At 36.8% G+C, this 17,500-nt stretch overlaps 1 protein-coding gene across 1 annotated transcript in view; it reads left to right on the top strand.

Moving 5' to 3' along the window:
- Positions 1-17,500, top strand: part of fip1l1a (FIP1 like 1a (S. cerevisiae)) — a 22,191-nt gene that overhangs the window by 3,690 nt on the left and 1,001 nt on the right. The window contains exons 6-14 of the mRNA XM_043220158.1: positions 501-593; positions 700-827; positions 1,805-1,851; positions 4,129-4,228; positions 4,316-4,451; positions 7,972-8,023; positions 12,289-12,347; positions 13,576-13,768; positions 17,385-17,500. The exon at positions 17,385-17,500 is cut by the window's right edge and continues 31 nt beyond it. Coding sequence (XP_043076093.1) covers positions 501-593; positions 700-827; positions 1,805-1,851; positions 4,129-4,228; positions 4,316-4,451; positions 7,972-8,023; positions 12,289-12,347; positions 13,576-13,768; positions 17,385-17,500 — 924 coding nt within the window. The remainder of the gene's footprint in view (positions 1-500; positions 594-699; positions 828-1,804; positions 1,852-4,128; positions 4,229-4,315; positions 4,452-7,971; positions 8,024-12,288; positions 12,348-13,575; positions 13,769-17,384) is intronic.

The raw sequence follows: 17,500 nt of genomic DNA, 5'->3' as shown, positions 1-17,500 counted from the left end.
TCCCATTACTGCATTATTTATTAATACTTACAATTATGACCCTTTTGACATTTTCTACAGCACGGTAGGCAAAAAATATAATAGCCTCATCTCAGGTTTTGCGAATATGCTGAACTCCTCCACCATTACCAAAGTTAAATGATCAAAAAAGTGAATTATTCTGTAACTCATACAAAATATAAATGATTGATAACTCTTAATCATGCCTTCTGGTTAGATTGGACGTAAACACTATTTTCACATTTAAAATTAACAGCAATTATTATTTTTATTATTAAACGTATAAACATCTCAGTTCAAAACCTTGAAATATCTCTAAAATATTTATCATGAAATATATATATTCTGTATTTTATTTTTCTTAAATTACCGCCACAAATTTCTGATGAAAGCTTAAATTTAAGCCTGACTGAACTGTGCAGCTGAGAATCCCTTAAGGACGTTTGGTTTGATCTGTCTGTGGGAATCCAGCCTCTAAAGTCTTATCTTCTGTGAGTCAGGCTCCAAGTCCAGAGGGCTGGATCTGGATGCTGAAGGCAATGTCCTGCAGGTGGATGTGGAGTCCTTTGAGGAGAAGCCATGGAGGAAGCCAGGTGCGGTTGATTGCGTTAAGATGTGTGTGTGTTAGTCTACCTCAGATTCAAATGTACCTTTTTCTCTAGAACACACTCTAACAGTATGTGTTGTGTATAAACGCAGGTGCGGATCTGTCTGACTACTTTAACTATGGTTTTAATGAGGACACCTGGAAGGCATACTGCGACAAACAGAGACGACTACGCATGAGCCTAGAGATCCTGAGCCTGGGGTCGTCAAGCAAAATAATGGTACATTTAGCAATGTACTAAAATATGCCTTCACTTCTATTATGGTGGCTCATGCTAAGATGTTTATAATGAGGTGTGACTGGGCATTTGCTGTGGTTTCAGACTTGCTTTCTCTGTTCCAAAGCCCAGTCAGTTATCAGCTGCCTACAAAGACAGCTGGCTTCTAAGTGAGCTTCTTAACTTTCATGAAACCTCATAACCATTGCAAAGTTAAGCACAGTTTTATTATGGTAAAAGCGTAGGAACCATATTAATTACCATTTGTATAACCACAGTTCTACAACAAATGCTTTGTTTAAACTGTGGATAGTGTAGCCAAACCATGTGTAATGTATTGTTTTTTGGGCTTTATTTGTAGTAAAACTTTGAATCATAACTTTGCTATCATATTTGGTCATGGTACTTATTACTTTTTTTAATAATAAAACAGACAAATTAATTTTCTTATTGATGCCCTTAACCCAGAAACTTAGGGTCCAAAGAAAATATGAGTTTGCAACTCTACTTACAACTTTGACTTGAATTCATTATGAACATTGCAGTTGTTTGACATTAGTATGTTGCTAAGCTAATGACACAATGATAAGTTACAATAAATTAATTATAAACAATAATCATTTGCAAGCATAAGAATATATAGCAGACACAAATATTAGGCAAAATGAAATAGTATTTAATATTTTCTTTATAATTTTGTTATTTTATTTTGCCTCGTCCACTAAATGTTTGCCAGTAAGGTCAGTGCAATGCATTCTGGAGCTGACTTCACCGCATGTGAAACTGTGCCATAGAATTTGGCTAAAACAATATATCTTAGGAGGAGATCACTTTTTTTTTTTACCGTTTGGAACAACATCTACTTTGGAAGTGCCTATGGCGACTTATTTCTGTAGGTGGCTCATGAGGTTTTGGAACACATGTAGGTAGAATGAATGTGTATACATATAAATGTGTTGTCTCTCTCTCTCTCTCTTCAGGTTCATCAGAATTGTAGTGGTGATTTAGACACTCATCACTCATCCAGGTATGTCTACCCTTTATCAAACACATCAGTATGAGCTGATGAAACCAACCAACCCATTTGCACACATTGGAATGACATAAGGGGGAATATATGTAACAGATTTTTTGTTTTAATTTAAAGTATAATTGGCTCCTAAAACCATTTAAAAGCAATTTCAGAGTCTTTTAAAGTGTTTTCATAGTAGGGTGAATGTGACCGTCTTCTTTCCAAACTGCATTGATGCATATATTGATGCATATTATAGCCTATAGCTTGGCTGACTGTAAATAGTCTTTTAAATTGATTGAATTGGTCTTAAAGGTGTACCAATGAAGCATCTTAGGTGTTGTCAGAGAAGATAAGTCAGCCGTTGCATAGAATGTGCAGCAAGTTATCGAAGAGTCAGTGGAATGACTATACTTTGCCGTTTCCGTTGCTGTTTTCTGTATTTTTGTTCTTAAATGATCTCGTGCAGTTGAATTGTTTGGCGTAAAGGCAGGGTAGCACTCTTAATGGCCACTTATTTACTGTGCGTGCCAGCCATGTTCCCAGTAACAGCATCATTACGTGATAATGGCTTTCTGCTGTTGTCCCAAATGCTCCGTACTCATATTATCATCCCTGCTTACGCCGGTTTTAATTTTTTCCATTTTTTCCTCTTGATTTCTATCGGTTTTTGTTTTTTGTTCTCCCCTGAAGAAAACATCCTGACTGTCGAAACCTCCTAATATTTCACTATTACTTTTCTATGAGACACAACACAAATACACACACACCGTGGTTCAGTCCTGGTGGTCCAGACTGCCTTTGGACCTGGGTAGGAGTTAGCGGGGGTGATTTTTAATCAGCCGTTCCTTGAACTTCTTCTCGATCAGTTGAAGGTTATGCCTTGCTCAGGGGGACGTGTATGAACTGGAGCATTCAAGGGTAAAGCAACAGTCCGGCTTTCATTATTACACATACACGCACAGAGAGAATGCAGGAGTCAGTCACAGTATACCCGTTTAAACACAGAGCATGATGTGGCATTTTCGGAATCAAACGGGCCTTAACAGACATGATCTTGTTCAACCCTATTAAAATGCAATGTTTTTGCACAAAAAAACAGTTCAAATGAGTTCATGTGCAAATTCAGGTAGAGCTTGACTGCATGCTCTATGAATGGGAGTTAAAGGGAGCATGACTGAATGCTTATAATTGATCTCATTATGAATAGTTCATCTTTGTTTATGTGATTCTTTAAAATAGTTTACAAATCTGATTTGAAACATTAAAAAAGTTGTAGAAATGCATTTAACCCAAAAATTCATCATTTACTTACCTTCATGTCATTCGAAACAGGAACATAAAAGAAGATATTTCGCTATTTGTATAATTTTTTTCTGGGTGGGGGGTCAGTCCATGCAGTTGCAGTCAATGGTACACAGAACTGTTCGGTTACCCGCATTCTCAAAATATCTTCTTTTGTCAGTGCAAGTGATGACAGATTTTTTATTTTTAGGTGAACTATCATTTTAAATGAAGAAATATGTCTAAAATGTTACTGCATGACGTACATTGCCAAGATTAAAAATACAGAGAACATGCGATGAGATCAGACTGCAAAGCCAGGGCTGGGGTGTGAATTTTTTATGTGCCCCTTTTTTATGAAATCATTAGAGGGTAGCACTTAAATCCACTGTAGTGTCTGCTAAAAGTAGGTGAAACATCAGAAGTGTGTCAATTTCAGGCTTTTACATTTGAATGTGTTTTTTTTTTTTTTTCCCATACCTTACCAGCAAGACATTAAGAGAGCATTAAGAGAAACTTCCACAGACAATCTGGCTGTGTTACTTTGTTCTTGACTTACTCTGTGTTGCTTTTCTGGCAGCATGCGTAATGTTTAATGCAGTATTAATGTGCTCTGTTCTATCTGATTAATTTTTAGTGACTGAAATAGGTTATTGCCTAGTTCATTTGTGCATTACTGAGAGTATTTGTAGCCTTGTTTCAGGGGACTTGAAGATTTATGAATGGTGACGACTACCACACATTCTCGCAAGTGTGTAACTGCTGTGTGTACATGAGCTAAAAATATTGTCGAGCACATCAGAGGAGATTTCCCAGATCAGCAGGAAAATAGCATTGACTGAGATTGCTTGCGATCGTGTGTGTGTGTGTGCCAAGTGTCCTATAGCGCAAAAAAAAAGAACCTTTTGTGTTCGGCTTGCAGTGTGCAGCGCACATTTCAGGCTCCTCACTCACACATATGGACTCAACATAATGATCTGACTTTGATTTATGTGGGTGTGAATGCAGGAAGTTGAGTGGTTCGATCAATGTTATCGGAGGACAAGCAGGGACCATCAGTCGAGTGGAAGGCAGAAGACGTCACAGCGCTGATGAAAATAACATCCAGGTGTGTTTTTGCAAGGTTGATGGACACAAAGAGTGAATCACTGTAAATAGTAGGTTACTGATCTAATATATGTGTGTGTGATTTCAGGTTGTGTCAGAGCAGTCCTCGGACACAGAGCTATCTTCCCCAAAGCTGTTGCCCTTCTTTCCTCCCAATATCCCACCTCCACCTTTCCCTCCTCCCTCCATCGGCACCACACCACCCCTCATACCACCACCACCCGGTAGGTGCTGCATACTCATGCACGCTCACTTGTGTCAGCAGAAAAGGGACCGGTCTGTGCTTTGTGTGTGGTGACGTAGTAGCATGTGAATGTTACGACATTGCAGGTTTTTCTTCATCTTGTCCTTGAGCAAAATTTTTACTTCTAATATTTCCAAAATCAGGCTGAACACATCAGGCAGTGACACAGTGCAGCATATTAACCAGCTTATTAAATGTAAATCAGATTATTCACATAACCAGCGGGGGAATCCTCATAATACTATTAATAAGATTAAATTAAGGATTTTTATGTTATGTTTCTTAATATATTTGCTCAATAAATTATAGTAGAATACATTTCTGTTCAAAAGTCTGTAATAAAAAAATTTAATTATTCATCTAGGGTGCATTAAATTGATCAAAGTGACATTCATAATGCTAAAAAATTGTATATAAAATATGCTGATTTTTTTAAGAAATATTTTATACATCAAATCAGCATGATCTGAAGGATCATGTGACACTGAAGATTGAAAAATCATATATAATTTGTATTCATATAATTTATATTATACATAAATATATTTAACACATAAACATTTTTCTTATGTGCATGCATGTGTATACAATATATACAGTATAAACAGCACACAGTCTGAATGTGTTTAATCGTTTGACAGCACTACTTAATTTGTAATATGTAATGAAATATTACAGTTTTTATTACAGTATATTACAGTGTTTTTTACTGACTCCATGTAGCTTTTTTTGGCCAGACCATGACAGGGGAGGTCAAAGGTCAAGTTGATATGTTATCATTGAACTGCACTGTACATATGGTCATCCGTAGGGAATTTTGTGGTTGCCATGACAACATTTATCCAAGCATGTGTTTGATTCACACCCATGTTGTGTAACCTGCTGTCTTGTGAGACCCTAAATATCCTAAACGCATTGTCTTATTAGTCTACTTAAAACGTAACATTATTTTTGCCTGGTATGGCTACACAAACAGATATGAATCTGCCTCTGTTGCCCCATAAAGCAGTTCATTATTGTGTTTTCTGTGTTAAAATGATTCAAAACGCAGTGAAATGCCCAATGATGCTCCATGATGCTGCGTGTGCTCGGGGTTCAAGGTTAGAGTTCAGGTGCTAAACCAGATGAGCTGCAGCAGCTGTGCGTGTTTCATTTGACAGTGACTAAATATTGAGCGTGCGTGTGTCTCCGTAGGAGACTGTCAATATGCGCTTGAGCTGGTGCGTCTGTATCCAGGTGTGTGTAATTCTCTCCAGGTTTTGCTCTGCAGCGCAGGCCTGTTGGCTGTCGGTTTGCCTAACTTCCTGCTCATATGCTGCTCCTCCACACTTTCGACAGGAAGTCTGTAGTTGAGCTCTCTTAACTCTACTCCTCTTCTGCTTCAAAGCCCCATCAGAAATCGCTTTCTACCAAATCCTGCCACTCCTCCTCTGGCCCTCTCACTGACAGCTTCACCCATCATCCCGTTTTTCAGGACCCACTCATCCTTTTTAATATAGTCAAAATATCAAACTTCCTGGTCAGGCCCAGCCTTTGAAGTTCAGCATTTAATCCAAAACGGGCTATTTTGGTTTTATCGTAGAAGCCCACCTCCCCATCTTTAAGTTATAGGCCTCTTTGACTTGCTCCCCCTGCGGATATCGCTGTCCCGTTATGGCCACGCTGTTCCTTTTGTGTTGTTAATGTGCTGTGTGTGGCTAAAAATAGCTCAGGGCGGGAAGAAAGAAAAAGTGCCATGCCAGCAGAATCGTGGCACTGGAAATGTGCTGAATGACCCAGCTGTGCTGAAAGAGAGAGAGGGGGGGAAAGATGGAGAGAGCCAGTTGTTAGGAGAGGAATGTTTTGATTAAATGGGCTTGTGGAAGAGAGAGAGCTTTTTCATTCAAATCATCATTTTAATGACAGATTTGTTAGTAGAGGATTTGTATTTTACATTTTTGTACTGATAGTCTAAATATTTTTGTATAAAAAGAGTCCAGTGATCCACTTTGATTCTTTTAGAGGACATTAATGGCTGTAAACATTCATAAAGTACCTTTTACTCAATATATCTTTTTAATACAAGGTCCAGCTTTCCAAAATATTAAAACTTCTAACCTTAGTTAAAAGAAAATCAAGAAATATGAAAAATAAAGGGGGGAAAAAAAGGACACAAATGCTAACTTGTGAAGTACTTCATGATACTGTATGTTAACACAAAAATTTTAATTAATAATTTTTTTCATTGGGACTTATTACTAGTAATGTTCTGTTTACTTGCATTATTGGTAATTCAATAGCATAATGTGAAGAGAATGCACAATACTTTTACAGCATATCTTAATCTACATTTACCCTTTAGATTCTACTTTGTCTGTATTTTGAATTAACATGAACAACCAAATATATAAAATTTTAAGTCTTTTATACTCCCCAAGGCTGCATGCATTTGACCCAAAACCCTAATATTGTGAAATATCATTGCAAATGCAAATTATAATAACTTTTCCATTTAAAATATTTAAAATGTAATTATTTTTTGTTATGGCAAAGCAGAATTTTCAGCAGTCTTCAGCGTCACATCATCTTTTATAAATTCTAAAATGCTGATTTTCTGATGGATATATTGATCAGACTTTGGTCTTTGATAAAAAGTTACATTAAAAAAACATATTTGAACCAAATGTTTGCTCAAAATAAAAAAAAATGTTGGCATAGAAACAGTGCTTGGAGCATCTGTTAACAGATTTGTTTAGTGCATATTATCTTGTTGAACTATTTTAGAGCTTACAACGGCCCTGACATAAATTAGCGTAGCATTCACATGCAGACTGAAAAAAAAGTAATTTTAGGGCATAGTTCACAGAGTACATACTTTCTTAGAGGACTCTGAAGTTTCAAGGAAAACACAGATGATTTGCGAGGCTCTGTGTGAGTGGATGCATGCGTTGGAGGGGACACTGCATTTCTGCCTCGTTCTGTGTTAGCCATAGCTGCGTGACTTCTGTGTTTCTCAAATTACTGTTTTTCTTTAGACTTTTTTTTCAGTCATTTATGTTGTTGCTGAAAACTGTCTTTTGGAGCTGGCTCCCATCAGGGGTTCATGGAAAAACAAAAGGGGGATGGTGCCCAGATGTGCCTGAATGTTTGTGAGTCTGTGGCTGAGTGTGATCAAAGCAGATAAGTGTGCCTCAGCCGTGTGAAGGAGAATGTGTTTTTGGGGTGCTGTGAAGGCCCATTTGTTTCACGCACGCGTTTAAGGGAGGTCACGGTTAGCGGGGCAGTAAAAGTTGCAGGCCACTGCGTTTGTTGAATTCTGTCTGGATGCGTCATAAACAGTGTTGAGCCGTTTGAAGGCACAACATCTGGACACACGCACACAGACACAAACATGCATTTTCTATAATAAATTTGTACTCCATATACCCATATGATTGTACTATTTATCCTTTTTCGTGCTTACAGTTTTGATTTCACCATATAATTATTCACATAATATCTGTTTATGTCTGGCATTTCAGGTTTTCCATTACCTCCCGGTGCCCCTCCTCCTATGATACCACCATTAGATAGGTAAGTGTTCATGTTCATGTTTTTTTTTTTTTTTTGTTTTTTTACATTTAGTCATTTTTCTTACTGATTGATTGTTAAGAATTATAGCAGGGATTGTGCGTGATATATGGATCATATGTGTGCAGTTTGGTGTCATACAGAAACTGGAGAGAGAGACAGAGGAGATGTAGCAGACAGAGAAAGCAAGAGCAAAGCAAGTCACTATACACGCAAAAGAGGGAGAAAAAGAAAGACAGGGAAAGAAAGGGAGAGAGAAAGAGGTAGAACTTGTAAAGGAAACTTAATAATGTTACATTGTTATAGAATACCAGTGTCTCTGATCACCTGAGTATCAGCTGATATTCAAATAAAGCCAATGATTGAGTGTCCATCCATATACTTTATGCTAATTTTGAGATATAGCATAAAACTCTGTAGCATATGATCCCTATAGCTAATATTATAAATTGATGTATTTTTTTATTTGAGGTGAATAAATATTTTTAAGGAATACTGTGAAATTACAATTACTAATATATATATATATATATATATATATATATATATATATATATATATATATATATATATATATATATGTATATGTATATGTATATATATATATATATATATATATATATATATATATATATATATATATATATATATATATATATATATATATATATGTGTGTGTGTGTGTATATATATGTATCAGCATAGTATAAAGATGTCCAGGGATCATGTGACACCGAAGACTCAAAGGCTGCTGACATTACATTTGAAAACATATTGTGCATATATATATATATATATATATATATATATATATATATATATATATATATATATATATATATATATATGCACAATATGTTTTCAAATGTAATGTCAGCAGCCTTTGAGTCTTCGGTGTCACATGATCCCTTGGACATCTTTATACTATGCTGATTTGGTGTTTCAGAAACACTTTTTATTATTATCAATGTTGAAAACAGTTGCACTGCTTAATATTTCTGTGAAACCCTCATGCTTTTTTCCAGTATTCTTTCAATAGAAAGTAAAAAAAAAGCAGCATTTATTTGAAATGTTCTCTCATTTCATTGTAAATGTTGTGACTATCACTTTTAATCTGTTTAATGCATCCATACTAAATAAAAGTATTACTTTCTTTCAAATAAAAAAAATACGGCAGTGCATATTTCACAACTAATGGAAACATATTGTCATTTATAGGACCTCATTGCTGTCTATTCAGAACTGTCTTCAGAAAACAAGCAGTAAGCCAAATAAATAAAAATAAAAAGTTTGAATAGCATAATGTTTAAATGGGACACATATTTGCTACATTACCTAATTAGTATAATTAATGAAATGTGTGCTAAAACATCCCAAACTGCACATGCATAATAAACGATAATACCAGAGTGGCGCATTATTTTCTTATTGCAGACAGCGGTGTGATCAATTGTAACTACCAAAAGGAAACATTGCGTAAATCTGAAGAAAAAAAAGATGCCCATGAGATCGAAACAAGAAAGTTATTCAAGTTTAAAAGTTGTGGGACTCAAACATTCAGTGTCCCTCATGACAAAGATGATTGACTCTTCCTAAAGCTGTGATTGGCAGCCTTCATGGAGTTTATGGGACAGTAAAACTAGGCTGCAGCTACAAAAGCTGTATCGCTCTGTCAGAGTCGTTACTTCTGTCTCTATTCCTGCCTGCAGTATGTAGGGCAGATCATCAAAGTTTCACCCCAGACTTAGAAGAAGAGAAATCAAGACAAAAGCACTAAACTCCCATCTGCTTCAGTTAATCCACTGTGACTGTCTTTCTTCTATTCACACAGAATTACTTATTCAGTTTGATCCGGCTCTTTTAGCTCATCCCTCTGCTTGGAAGCTATCAAAAGTGTGTTTAAGGTGGTTAAGTGTGTGTGTGTGTGTTTGTACTTATTTGCTTCTCAGCTGTCTGAGGCTATAACTTATCTTCTTAGGACTAAAATACGGTTAAAAAGCCATCCCCGACCCTGTCAAATGCCAAAAAAGGCAGAGAAAGACACAAACAGGGTGGCCATGTTTGTGCCTGCAGCCTCCTGTTTACAGGCGTCCAGAACTCCCCATCCATCTATGCCTCATACTCTTCCTCCCTTTCTCCCCAAGACAAACAGCCGAGTCTTGGCCTGTCTGTTTCTTCCTAACTTACTTTATTTCTAGATTCACTCCCCCTCACAGTATGACAGGCATCATCATCTGCAGAACATTTGTGTGGTTCACTGCCGATTCTTTTAATGCGTGTGCGTGCAGCATATAATAAAATGTAGTAAATAAATATGTCCTTTTCAAAGCCATGAGCCCTTGAAATGCTCTCCTGGAGATCATTTCAAAATTACTATTAACCTTATCTATTTATAACTTATTATTTATTTTGTTGTAGAATAAATGTATTTATTTATTTTAATAAATAATATAAATACAAACAGACACACATTACTATATATATTCCAAGTTGTATATGTATTCATATTTAAATACACATTTTGCTATTTTGCATATTTTGTGCTATTTTGATACTTTTTTCTGACCCAGCTCCCCCAATTTTTTTCCCAATTTCCTGATCCTTAAGTTTGCTTTTTTCCTTCTTTTTTTCTGTTGTTTAAAGAATGGTTCTTCTCACATCTCAGTCTCTCTGCCAAGTCCAAACATCCTTGAAGGAGTTTCCGTTCATCCAAACCCTGCCAACCAAAGACTGTATAATTCATGAATCACTTCCTCTCATACCACCACGCCAAAAAACTCACTTTTCTTCTTTTTCCTCTCTTTTTCTGTCCTCTCTGTCACGTGCATGCTTGTTTTTCACACTTAAACATTACATGCTAGGAGTATATAGCAGATATAAAGGGTCCTTAAACAAATCCCTGAAGGACACCCCTGAAATAGCCCACAAGTCTTTCTAGGACATCATTTCAAAAGCACAACACCTTTCCTTCTGCTTTAAATGTATCGCGCTTTGGCTCTCCAGTCAAGAACCCAGTGTCCATATTTAGGAAGCTAATTTCCCACAATTTTTATGGAAAAGGCAAGTTTATTTAAGGCAAGGTACTTTTAACGCTGGGTTTAAACCGATGTCTTGAGACTTCTCAATGTCATCAGGATGAGCAATCCCTTATCACATGTTATGGAATATCAATAATAATTGTTTTGTTAATACGTTTACTTACCAGAGTAATGCAGAGCGGCCTAGTGGTTGGGTGCATCTTTGCACAGTCATTAGTGCGAGCCCATTAGGGTCAAATTCTGCAGTGATTAGCTGTCTTAATGAGCCAGGCGCTAATTAAGGCTTACCTCAGGGGTGAGATGAAACTGTAACTGCCAGATCATCTAACATCGATTGTCACAAATTCCTCCCCTCATCTCGTTTTGTCTGTTCTGCTGCGTATAGACAGAACAAGAATGATGGAAAGACATACTGAACGTGTATTGTAGCTGGCTGAATTTAAAAAGGTTCATAATCAAGAGAAGAGAGGAAGTGGGATGAAGGAAGAAAGAAAGACAAAGAGAAACCAGAACAGAGATATTATTAGAAACTGTGCACTTTTAACCAACACCTGACCACAAGGAGTCCTGTTGGATGCGTTTTCTCTTACACACACACACACACACACACACACATTTGATTTCCACTCCTGCTGAACCCCCGGAAGCGGGGCGGGCAGCCAGGGTTTATGGATCACCAATTGCATGTTTGCCTGTGCTGTATCTGCTCACATACTCACACACATAATCACACACTGCTGGCACATTACCGGGCGCATGCTGCACTTTGAGTTAAAGCCAGTAACATCAAACATTGAGGAAATTGAGCTCTGAAACAGAGGAAAGTCTTTTGATCATTGTGAAAAGTTTTGTCTAGCCTTTTTTCTCTTTTTGCCTATTTTGTTGGTAGGCTTAATTTATTCCTCTCTCTTGGTTGTTAGTTAAAAATAATAGGTCATTGCTGCTCTGTACGCTGTAAGCAATTTAAACTTAAACTCTACTATTTAAATTGAATATATGATTTCAGCACTCTTATAGTTTTTTTTGCAAGGTGAATTTGAACAAAATAAGTCATATTGCGTATCTTCCACTTCCACTTTTTCCTGAAAGAGAAAAACGTGTGTATGTGAATCCGTGTGATTTTAAGAAAAGCAAATCAAGCAATTTCAATTATTAAAAATGTAACTTTTAAATCAATTGGGTGATTGAACCGCACTATTGACACTAACGTTGTCTTTCTAATCCTAACAGTGGACATTTGGCGGGAGTCTATGATCGACGCTCAGCTACATCTTACCCCTTCCCTGCAGGTATAAATATTAAAAGTTGAAAGATATGCACTTCACCAACAATCCTGGGTAAAATTTTGCAATGAATATGAAAAAAAAAAAATCTTGATCACCTTTGGTCTATTCCAGTTCTAACCTGATGATCGTAATTATTAGCAATTTCAAGGTTAAGCAATACATTTTTGACTTAAGAGAAATTAAATGTACTTGCTCATGGAAAAAAATGAGTTTTTATTGGCTCCTGAATTATGTGTGTGTGTGGGAAAGGAAACCTTGTAATGTTTTGTGTATGTGTTTTAAGTCTGTGTTTGAGGAACTTTTCCTTGTGGATTTTCCTAACATCTTGTAGCGAACAGTGAGAAAATATTTAATTTGGAACCCGTTTGTAGTCTCTTGATTGGAGCATCCAACACTCTAGACCGCCAGTCAAAATGGTAAAAAAAAAAAAAAAAAAAGGTTTCTGCTCACACAAACATCGCCAGACTGCCACACACATCACAGAGCTCCGTACATGTGAGGATGCAAGGGGAGGTGTGCGGTTGGTGGCGACTACAGAAAGTTGAACTACATACAAAGTGTTAGCATACTCAACGCTCTCGTCGTCACTACACATACACAAACACACACACACACACGGTTCCTGTTGAACTGTAGAGGGATACGTTTCCAGCCACTGAGCATAGAAATGCACTGCAAGCATTTCCACTGCAGTCCAGCACACATCATTATTGCAGGCAGAGGTTAACAAGGACATACACACGCAGAAAAATGAGCATGTCAGAAAATCTGCTGTAGCCTTGTTAACCTCTACATGTTGTAATGATTTGGGCGTACTCAAGAGGCTAAATCGGTTATTGTCGCTGTGAGCTTTCAGTGATTGTTATATGCATGTTTGTGTGTAAAAGAGAGGCTGAAAGCAAGCAATAGCTGTTATAGTAATAGCAAGCTGTTATCCTGCCATCTGTCTCAAATGTGTGGGTTTAAATATGCAGCAAAAATGTGCTGCATAAAACTGGTATGCCTTTAGGACAGAATGGAACTAGGTTTTTATTATAGTTGTTGTGTTATTGTAAAATGTCAGATCTTAGGTTTGGGGCAAGCAAGATTGATCTTAGTTTTTTGGGTAATAGCTTTCAAATTTAACTTCACTGTGGCAATTTATTATTGTGTATGTGCGTGTGACCTTTTTCTATTAACAAGAAATCAATTCATGTGAATTTCTTATATAATCTTATACCTTTTTTTCCAGGCGTTTATTCACCTGCTGTGGGCATGGCTTCATGGTCAGGTGCGATAGACAGTGGCAAAGCGTGGGAAAACTACACTCGCCATAACAAAGAAAGGGTGCGAGAGAAAACCAGAGAAAGAGGACACAAGAAAGAGAGAGAGCGGTGTAGAGAAACAGATCGAGAACGCAGTCCATCCTCACAAGATCACAGAAGGTAAGACAGCCAGTCAACCGATAAGTCAAGACAGCTAACAGTCTCGATATAGCAAGGTTAAACAGACCTTTATTTGGAGCTGTTTTCAAGATCTGTGCCAGTGTGATCCACCATTACACTGCAAAAAATGCTTTTTTTTTTTTAGCTTAGATTCTTTTTTGTCTTGTTTTCAGAAAAAAGACTTCTGAAGCCATATGACGCTTTCTGTGAGAAACAGATGGAAATGACTCACTGATAGTAATGATCAGATCATTGAGTGATTTAGAGCCGCAACAACTAATCGATAAAATCAATTATCATCAATAATGAAAATAATTGACAATGATTCTCATTATCTATAAGTCAGGTTGTGTCAAATTACAGCACTGAATAAGGAAGGCGTTTTTTAAAAAAAAACTGCATCTAAAAACAGTGGAGGAAACGGAATGAAATGCTGCAATGAAACACGTGACAATTCTTTATTTTAAGCTTTAAGCTAACGCAAGGCTTGCCTCGTCAGGCGCTTTGACAGATGTGTGATGCAAAAAGTCATATCCTTATCTGTTAATGTCACAGATTCCCGTAAGCATATCCATTTAATGCTGTGCTAAAATACCTGCTGTTGAACATAAAATTAAGATTTAAATACATGACAGAAAGACGTGACTGTGATCAAATTGAAAGTTTGTTTCTGCAGAATATTACTCTTACTGGTTAACAGCACTGAGTTTGTTTTTGTTTGTCTTTATTATTATTTTATTTATTTATTTTTGAATTTTTAATGTAGAGATTTAAACTATATTTACTATATACAGTGCATATTCATTAAAACAGATTTATGTAATGTTTTTGACAAATTTAGTTTTTTTTTAGCTTAGTGAATTGATGCATAAGCTCTTTTGTAACGTTGTAAAAAAATTATTTTATGAAAATAAGCTGAAAAAATTGAAAAAAATAGTTTAATTTGACCCAATTACAGTCAAAAAGTACCTTAAGAATGCAAGCTGGTATGAAAGGCACAGTATGCCATTTTTGTTATGTAAATAAATACCAGCCTACATAGTTTGTTATTTGCCCATTAAATGACAATAACGTTTTTAGATTTAATACATTTTTGACTCCTAAAATATTTGTTTTCTTTTTATTATGATAGTTGGTCTATTCATTTGTTAAGCACGCATAGCATGCAGTTGACATAAGGTTTTTTTTATCAAAAACAATAATCAAAATAGTCGTCAATTGCACCCTTGAGTGAGTCATGTAGTGTGTTTCATAGATTTTTTTTTTTTGGTTTATTTTATGGTGCATTGCATCCTTTTCAAAGCTTGGCAACTTCAGCGAAGTAAACCTACACTTTCCTCAGAATTGCTGTTTTAGTGTGCCGCAGAAGAAAGTAAGCAGAGTTTGGAAAGTATTTTCACTTTTGGATGATTCAGATTACATTTTTATTGACCTCACAAACATTAGTTGTTGCTGTGGTTGCAGTATGAGGTCACATGAGGAGAAAGCTGAGATTAAAACAGGGCAGTAGAACAGCTGGGAAGCATACCGGCCTGTCAGACTTACGAAGTCAACGTGCTCCCGCTCTTTTAGATCATCTCTCTGTTACTCTCACTTCACGTGAATATGAGTTACCATATCTTGATGTCTGAATGGGTATGCCCTCTCTTGTTCATTAAGGGTTGCATTTTAATCAAAAAGTGTGACAATGTGCTACATAAAATGACTGCCAAATCTCAACATGAGTCCTCTGACTCACTACTGAGCCTGTAGACACACTTTTGGCGTGGTACCACATAAACTAGGGCTGATGTTGCCACAAACAGCCACACTTGCCAAGGCTTTGAGGGTATGAGAGAGCAGAGAACCTACTGACCAACATATTTGTTCAGCACTCGGATCTTCTGTCTGATATACACTGATAAATCTCTGTCTTTTCTATCACTGTTTTATGTAATATCCACCCAGTAACTACACAATCCATCACTGTCTGCCACATGCTGAGTGAACGACAACAACTCTATTCACCATACACAGCCTCACTCACCTTAGCACATGCCGAGAGAACTTTACATACATTACACACACTATGTATATGACTGGGATATGGCTGGTAAGTTCCATTTTAAGTCATTTGATCAAGAGCTAAATATGAGTGTTAATGGGTCCCTCACGGCTTTGTATGTAGACCATTTACTATATACTCTCAACATGCGTTGGATTAGTTGTTTAGAAATACTGTTTAGAAAAACACCACATTGCATTGAACTTTAGCCAGTTTAAAAGGAAATTTTTAACATGGAATTTTTTTTAACACAAAAGTACTTAAATTACACATTTTTGGCAAATTAAAATTTTTTTAAATGCTTTTTTTAATATCAAACCAGTAACTTTATCATGACTCATTTGTTTTGCGTGACCTTTCATATTAGACTCATCAAAGGCGAATGTTCTTTTCAGGTGTAAGCAGGGCTGAACTCAAGAGCAAGATAAACACAGAGATATCAACAACACCTGCGCTGACAATCTGCCACACAAACTTTTGTCTTCTTTTGTCACTTAGCTCTTTCCCTTGCTCAATCTCTCTCTCTTTTAATCTGATTGGTAATGCTCTTAGCAACTGGTTGGACATTTGGTGAACACTTGTCTCCTAGATATGATCTCATTCCTGTGGCTTAGCCTGTCTTTAGTCCAGCTGGCACGACACCTGCAAATATTCTCTCTCTCTCATACACACACACATAGACACTCACATGTCTTACTCATTGTGCCTTATTTCATTTCAATTTCCAGAGGAACACATATAGTGTATGGTTCTAATCCTTATTAATAGATAGTATTAAAAAATAGCAACAGCATGTAACTTATTAACACAGATTCATACTGGCCTTGCAGCAGCGGCTGCTAACAATAACATGCATATCATTTGACTAATATGAGAAATGCACAAATTACTTAAACGGTTCACCCAAAAGGTTCATTGGAGCAGAATGTTCATTTTTGGGTGAATGGTGCCTTTCAATTAAACAAATGCATTGGCTCTGTGAAGCAATCACGCATGCTCCGCAAAAGTGACCACTGCCACCACAAACTCTTTTGTCCCCTGTCATCTAATTAGTGTTTCCAAGACTAATCTATAGCCCAGCACCCGAGGGTCGGAAGTTTCAACTGACTGCTAATTACTGACAAGAGTGATCAGGCTGAGTTTGTCTCTTTTCTCTGTTTTCCTTTTCTGTGTGGCTGTGCACAGAGAAAGAGAGAGAATGTAAGGGCTGGAGGTTGAGCGATTTCAGGGAGATGCCATGCGTTAACATGCACAAGAATATATATTCTTATATAATCGATGTATGTTGACAGTATCGGGGAAGCTACATTTAAAGTGTAACTAAAGATTGGAATATAAAGTATTTATTAAATGATAAAATGATACCTGACAGGTGTAACATTAACAATCAGAATCCACTCAGCCTTTACTGAACATTCCAAATGATCACTTGTGCAAGGTTCTTTGATGCATAGGATGCTGCCTTAAAAGACAGCTGCCTATGTAGCAAGTGAGTTATTTTGCTCCGTTTTAGAGTAGACTGAAGCGCTCATTATTCTCTCATTAATAATAAGTGTGCATGTACATGTGCAGTGAGGAGGAGCGTGCGTCTCGACACAGGGATCACGGTCATTACGGAAGCGAGAGGTACCGGGAAAGTTCGGGAAGAGAAGGAATGAGAGACAGACATCGAGAAAGACGACATAGAG

The sequence above is a fragment of the Puntigrus tetrazona genome, chromosome 20, assembly GCF_018831695.1.
Source record: "Puntigrus tetrazona isolate hp1 chromosome 20, ASM1883169v1, whole genome shotgun sequence".
In the NCBI taxonomy this organism is placed as follows: domain Eukaryota; kingdom Metazoa; phylum Chordata; class Actinopteri; order Cypriniformes; family Cyprinidae; genus Puntigrus; species Puntigrus tetrazona.
The sequence above is the reverse complement of the archived record's forward strand: the minus strand, read 5'-3'. Positions and strand labels throughout refer to the sequence as shown.